This window comes from Lepisosteus platostomus, chromosome 6, assembly GCF_059453375.1.
Source record: "Lepisosteus platostomus isolate fLepPlt1 chromosome 6, fLepPlt1.hap1, whole genome shotgun sequence".
Classification (NCBI taxonomy): Eukaryota; Metazoa; Chordata; class Actinopteri; order Semionotiformes; family Lepisosteidae; genus Lepisosteus; species Lepisosteus platostomus.
The window spans coordinates 64,691,895-64,699,069 of record NC_142616.1 but is presented as its reverse complement, the minus strand read 5'-3'; the positions used below and the strand labels follow the sequence as shown (position 1 = coordinate 64,699,069).

Sequence of the window (7,175 nt, the reverse complement as noted above, 5' to 3'; positions counted from 1 at the left end):
CAGCAACCATAGCTTCCCAGGAGGTCTCCCATCCAGGGACTGACCAGGCTCAACCCTGCTTAGCTTCAGTGGGTAGCCAGCTGAGAGCTGCAGGGTGATACGGCTGCCGGCTGGCGTGCAATGTATTGGCCAATAAATTCTGTGTAGCAAGGGTACCATCTCCTGGACAAAGAAAGTAAATACAGCAGGGTTCTCTGGGGATATGCAGACTTCATTGCTCACAACAATCATTATTATTTACGTGCATTCTCACAAAGGAGAGTCAATACTAAGAGCGACGAATAATGTTTTTTTTTATTCATTCTTGGTCTTCAAGTATTTTTGAAAAGTACAAATAATTTTGAACGCATTCTTTGAAGCAGGTTCAAGTATGTATGAATCATGCTGTTTGGTTATATCAAAGCAAGAGCGCTCGGATAATCGATTAATCACTGTAAACTAGCGGCTAGTTTGGAAGCTCTTAGCCCGCTCTTCGGGCATGACAGACTGCTAGCATAGTCAGCATGTCTGTTAGAAAAATGCCGACTGAGATTGTATTTTTTTAAACACTGCAACACTTTCCTTACAAATTAAGCATACAGCCTTTGTTCCAACCTCTGTGAAAAAGTATTTTGCAGTTCATTCTTTGTTGAAGGCTGCATTCACGGTCGACTTTCCGCTTTTTCACGCCGCTCATTCCCTCCTCCCAGCACGATGGACCCCCTCTTAACCGGTGAATCAAAATGGTATTGCGTTCGTGCGCCGTCTAACGGCAGGAATATTGAAATGCAAGAAAAAATAGCACCAAACAAGGTGGGATATGGCGAATATTGACAAATTTATTTTTGACCTCAAGGGCCGGTTAAAACTGTAAAAACCGTACTATAATAGTTTGCCCCACCCTGGTTTACTACAAGGATCTCTTGCATTCCACCTTAACGATTTTGACACTTCTGAAATACAGTCCACCTTAAGAGATTCTTGTCGCGCCTGTGACGTACGAGGGCATTAACCCCACGTCGCCGTGCTGGGTTTCCCGGTCTACCATGATGGGAGGGACAGAATTGAGGAAGTTGTTGAGGGGAACTTGTCAGAAAGACAGAAGTTGCAGGAGTTTTCCACTATGTCAGGTTAGTAAAAAAAAGATGGAACTATTTTGACTCATCTGGACTAGTTTGTGGGGGTGTTTCACGTACAGTACAGTTTCCACCTGGTGCCGCTGTACAGCTTGTAGCTGGGTTAAGCGTTACGACCTGCTGGGGGCTGTTGTTTGACCTTACTCCCCGAGCTGCAATAAGGTGTGTGATTACTGTAACGACCATGAATACAATTTGACTCTGTTCAAACTCAGTTTTCTTCTTATTGAGGTTTCGTTGCTGTGCAGAACAGCACCAGATTTGGCAACCTCGGCGTTGAACGAACTTTCAGCAACTTGCAGAGTCTTTCAAAGTCATTGTAAATTATTATTTGACAAGTGTTTTGCACATAATATTACTCTTGAAATGCATGTTTTTTTTTTCATTTCGGTTTTGCTCTATATTTATTTTCCTAAATGGAGGTACTCGTTAAGCTTTAAAGCAGTGCATATGCTTTGTCTGTTTTATGTACTGTAGTTACTGCGATGAGTCATAAAGGCGTTTTCCAGGGTGGAGACATGTAGACACTTGGCAGTAATAAAAAAGCTCGTATTGCACGCAGATGCACAGACAAGAGTTTGGCTTTATTGTATTGTACAATTATCATCTTTAAATGCAAGAGGGAAACAGCCCTGAAAATGTGTTTGTGTTCATGTTAACCATATCGTTACATGCTGGGTTCTACTATAAATATAATTCTAGATAAAAAATGCTCTGAACCGCAAATGTGTACATATAGTTTACAAAAAAAACAGCAAATGAAGCATTAGTAGTAATTAGGGATATTGTTTCCTGCTTTTGGACGGGACTTGGGACAGTTTCGATCCACAGTTCTGCTCTGTTTCAATGCCCGTAACTATCACGAAAGACTAGTAAACTATAAATTAATAAGCATTTAACAGAAGGAGCGGAAGAACATCACTCGAATATACATTACAGTAAGTGTGGACTTTGCTGTATCACGAATCACAGACAGTTACCATGATCAGCTGCTTCAGGACACACCTTATCTGAGAGGAGACAGAAGACTGGACACGGAGCTTCTCGATAGACTTGTTCTGCAGCTCAACAGAATTTACCCACAAATTCTGACTGACAAGGAAGCGCAGAAAGTAAGTGTATTTTGCTATGAAGCGACTTACTGTAACAGCGACAACGTTTTTTTAGGACATATAGCTATACCGCAGCTCACTCTTCCCCAAGATGCTTTTTATATACACACTGCAAATTCGACCTTAGTGCATTTCTGAGTCAGTCTTGCAATATTAATATGCGTCTATATTTATGCATCAGCTACTGTATGTCTTGTTTTATGTTTTGAACTACCCTCACGATGAACGGATAGAGCAAAAGCCAGTAAAAATGGTATAAAAAGAAATCATATTGAACCATTTCAATCAGCCCTTTACATTGACTTACTAATGCGTATGTAGTCGACAAGTAAGCATTAAATAAATATCTTATTTCTTATAAATATCTTGTGTATAAACCCTGTGATGCTGGTACCAGAGATCTACATAAACCAAAGAAATTCTTTTGGTTGGACCTATGGGTACAGGAGGTCACTAGAAGAGATTCACACGTCCATTTGATTAACAGTGAGCCTGAGCCTTGATTTAGAGTCATCACTGAAAACATAACGCTTTCTTAGCTTTTGTTTTAATCCTGAATACCTTCTCTTGTATGTCCTTAAAATAATAACTTAATCCTCAGTATTGTAAAAAATGTGTCAATTTCATCGTCTTGACATAGCTAAAAGCCTTAGGGACGACTATTGTTGGACAGGGTAGCATTTGTCATTCCCTTCAGTAGAAGAGTGACCTTTGTTTGCTCTCTAGTTCAGAAACTTGAAAGTCCCCACTGGCATCCGACTGGCTGAGCTCCTGACTCACTTGCAGAAGAAGGGAGAGGAAGCTTGTCACGAGTTCTACAGAGCTCTGCAGATCCACGCTGAGGACATCTACGTCAGCCTGCCAAGCAGAATGAGCAAGAGAGGTGAGTTTCTCTAGCCATCATCAAAGCTTCTGTCCTGTCGTTCTCTGGAAGCAATCAGGACAGATGTCGAAACGCTTGCCTGGTTCAGTTTTCCTGGGTCTGTTCTCCTGTCCTATTAAAGAATCTGGGTTTTTTGATTTCTCAAACCAGATCAGTTTCATTCATCTTTCATCCAGACTTTCATATCAGCCAGCTTCATTTGTGGAATTCATGAGTAATAGCTCATGAATTGTTTTTAACGTCATATTTCTATGCATGGTTAGATAACGTATCACATGGAGTTATTGATTTTTAAAACATATTCTTGTGAAATGTAGTGTACAGAAAAACAGTAGGGTTTAATTCCTTGTTCACCCACATAAAATAACTACCACTCTGTGGCAACAGTGTATTTCTCTACCAAACCTTTTAATTTAATTTTCTGCACCTCTAATTACAGCATGTTTCTTACCAAATGATGTAAAATAGTACTGTAATCAAGGATTTGAAAAGAAATGATACATTAACAGTTGATGTGTTACTATTTAGCTGTGTGTTTTGTGCAGTGGAAATAACTGTTTACTTCTGTTCCCAGAAACAGCAGAGCCTAAAGGAACTAACAATCACCCAGACCTCAGAGAGAAATTTGTTCTTAATGACAGGGGTAAATCAAACCATATAATACTAATAATCCTAAATTTTATAAGTGCTTGCATTCTTAAATTTCTTGAACAGTGGCTCTCCAAGGAAGTCTGCCTTTTTTAATTTATTCTTTTGTATTTTGTTTCTTTAGATTCAATGAAATACTAATTGATAGAGCATAACAGCAGGTTAAACAGTAACTCTGGCAACATGTTTAAGGGTGAGAGAGATACTGAGAGTAACCCTTAAATGCCATTAACTGGTGTCTTAACACATTAGCATTCTCTAACATTTTAGAGTAGAGTATTAACATTTTTTCTGTTTGCTGTATGTGTTGTACAGTCCAGGATACATGAGACATAGGAAAGAGCCTCTTTTACTGAAGTATGTCACAAAAACAGTATGTTGGTTCAGTATACTGTATTACGTCATGTTGCATGTGGCTGCTGAAATAAATTTATAGTAATCTTGTCATAAGGAAAATTGTATTTTAGAAAAAAAAGTAATATGTTTAGAATATTGGATGGAAAAACCTTTATTGTTGAGGGCTGTGTCTACCGATACAAAATGATTTTAACAGGTAGATCCTATAACCTGTTTAAGATCTTCTTTCAGTCTTTGTCATCTGACAGAAATCAGCAGAATAGTCTTTAACTGACTCACACAGACATTAACATTTTAAACCGGGATTGAATTCAGCGTGTAGTGCCCCTGTGCTGAGTGGAAGTTTGATTAATGTATATCTTCTCAGATCGGTCCAGAGCCTGTAGCCCTGGAATATAGTTTTCAAAGGCACATGCATCTATAGATTAATTATGACACTGTGATTAATTGACTTCACGTTACAATATGTCTACAGTGTAGAGCACACAAATGAGGTAAAACATCACTTATAAGATGTTTATGAAGCTACCTGGCTTATTTAAACAACAGTAATGGTGAAAGCTGTATGCACTGGAGCAGTATAACATTTGGTAAACCCACATAAATCAGATCATGAAAGATCTCCTTCTGCTCATAACAGAATAAATCAGTGGGGTCCTATATGAGCTTAGTGTGACCTTTCACGTCTGTGCCTGTGCTACGAAGCTGTTTGTTCAAGAGGTCACTGTGACTTCACATTTCAAATGGTCCCCTTTGTTAATGTGCTGGACCAAATGTTATTTTGCTCCGTGGTGCGTAGATTTCATTCAGGATATACTGATAGTTGTTCAAACAGCCCAGTTAACTTGATAAGTATCCTGTACTTCCTGGCAAAAAGGCACACGAAGGAACCACTTCTGTATGCGATTTGGGTGTAAAGTCTGTTGTTGTGTTTAGCATGTAAAGGTCAATTAAATTAACATCATTATACACCCCCATAGTATCCATGTTGCTCATGCTAGGCCTGTCATCAGCTCTTGTTTTACTAACTAGTTTAATATGTAATAGACCAGGACAGTCAAACTGTGTTTGCCTTGCAGGTCCACTGTTCTTTATCAGTTGTTTCAGTGTTGCTGTTGGTGCAGCATTTCTCTACTATTATGGTGCAGGTGAGTCACTCTGAAATGTTCAAGCAGTTCCAACATGTGGAGCAATAGGTGCCTTATGATTAAATAATAATAAGTTAAACAATGTAATTTTTTTAGTTATAGAGTATGCATGGAAATATAACTTTTATAAAAGTTTCTAGACTTGGGAAGTATAGATGGGAATCCTTCCTTTGTTTTTCATTGTTTCATTTTTGCGTGAAAGATGGGTAAAAAAACATTTCGTGCCATCTTTCTCTGTGATGTGTTTGTGTTAGATGCATGGGTAGCTGTTTGCTCAGCGCAATGATCTTTTCTTTTCCAGAGAGTAAAGTTCTTGGAGATGCCAAAAAGATTTTGGGATTTACTGCCCTAGGACTGGGCAGACGAGCTAAAGAAGTATTAGTATCTTACGCCAAGGACAGCAGCTCACGCCAGTAACACTCGCAGTGCTCATGTGCTTGATATCAATCAGTGGAAGCTGTAGTGTTGCTCTCATTGAGTCTGCCATTCTCAGGCCAACACTAAAGAAAATACGTTTTCTTTATTGAACAAGATGCAGTAGGACTCTAGTTGCTGTTTTTATGCATGTATATAATATATAATGTATATATTTATTTTACTGGTGCATTTTAATCCCAGGAGCCTTTTATAATACATTTGCTATAATACAATTGCTATAATATTTAAAGTTGGACATTGTTTTATGCAGGCTTAACGTTTCTATACTCTTCATAAGAGTATGCAGAGTGTGTCTCTTTTATATTTTTATCACCTGATCATCAAGATCTGCATTTTCTGAACTGTTCTGCAGGAGCAGAATTTTCTACTTTAGAATGGAACAAGGTTTAGTTTACTTAGTGTGTACAATTTGCACGCGATTTGAAACACATTTCTTTTCTAATTCTATAAGAACAAGCAATTCATTTTAGTAAATGGTTGAACAATCTTTGTTCCTGTTCCACAGCTTTGTAAAGACTGTATATTCCTATCAAGAAAATGACTTCAGACATGTTACTCAGGGCATGCACAAGGTACATGTTTGTTAGTAACTTCTCTGGAAGTTTTAGAAGGAAGTGAAAGGGTGTTTTAAGTGCATTTCAGTTGATTACTCCTTATGTACATTTTTCCATATGCCATGCCTGGAATATCTAGTTAAAAAATGGTTGAGTTTATCTACAAGTTAATGCATGCTCAGTCTGTAACTCTTATTTTTTTAATAAGAAAAGCACAAAATGTAATTATCAGTTCCAAATTTTTGCAACATCTTCCGGGTGCAGTGATGTTGGTTACATACGAAGCTAATTTTTTGTAGCATTTGAAAGTATGTCCAAATGTTATTTGAAGGGATTCTGATTTCTTCTATCTCATTGCTTTTGGATTTTATGAATCAGGAGAAACGTGTCTCTAATTAAGCATTTATGCCAGCAGTATCTTATAGTCCTTGTTGAATTACACAGTGAAGACTTTAAACCAATGATTTCCAAGTCCTGATAAGATTTGGCATACGCTCTGAGGAATGAATGTAGTACCTTGCCATACCAAAGACAAGAGGCAGAGTTTGGTGCTATTAATAGTATGCTTTCAGATGCTGTCCTATTGGCAGGGTAGCCTGAAGAGGCAGGTGTGTGGACTGTCACAGCTAAATGCCAGACCCTTCTTATGTGCCTTGATTCCTCAGTGCCATGCTTTAAAATGCCTTTCCTTTACTGGATCAAATTCTTATATTTAAAATATAAGCAGAGGAAAATTTTGTGAATCCTGTCCTTGGTGAACTTTTTAAAAATAAAAAAAAATTAAGACAACCTTGTTTCGTGGTATTGCATTAAACCTGTGTCTTTAAGTTATTCAAGTTAAATTATTTGAAGATTTTATAACAGAGTTGCCCTAAGCATTTATTAGGTTAAGCTAGAGTTTTAAGCTCTGTTAATAATTA

At 37.9% G+C, this 7,175-nt stretch overlaps 1 protein-coding gene across 3 annotated transcripts; it reads left to right on the top strand.

The window, feature by feature from the left end:
• Positions 1-1,010: 1,010 nt before the first annotated feature.
• Positions 1,011-7,044, top strand: card19 (caspase recruitment domain family, member 19). Of its 3 annotated transcripts, XM_088636930.1 has the most exons (6): positions 1,023-1,109; positions 2,088-2,227; positions 2,954-3,110; positions 3,685-3,753; positions 5,195-5,263; positions 5,565-7,044. In XM_088636930.1, exons 1-6 carry the CDS (start codon positions 1,103-1,105, stop codon positions 5,678-5,680), a joined length of 558 nt encoding a protein of 185 aa, XP_088493056.1. In that variant the 5' UTR covers positions 1,023-1,102; the 3' UTR covers positions 5,681-7,044. The 3 variants fall into 3 exon arrangements, with proteins under 3 accessions (XP_088493057.1, XP_088493056.1, XP_088493059.1); XM_088636931.1 differs by lacking the exon at positions 2,088-2,227 and having other exon boundaries at positions 1,011-1,109; XM_088636933.1 differs by lacking the exon at positions 3,685-3,753.
• The last annotated feature ends 131 nt before the right edge of the window (positions 7,045-7,175 follow it).

What these genes read in the sequence shown, in the direction of transcription:
- card19 (XM_088636930.1), top strand. An exon ending in ATTTGTTCTTAATGACAGGG is followed by an intron (nt 3,754 to 5,194) that starts GTAAATCAAACC and finishes TTTGCCTTGCAG; the next exon opens with GTCCACTGTTCTTTATCAGT. An exon ending in TCTCTACTATTATGGTGCAG is followed by an intron (nt 5,264 to 5,564) that starts GTGAGTCACTCT and finishes TTTCTTTTCCAG; the next exon opens with AGAGTAAAGTTCTTGGAGAT.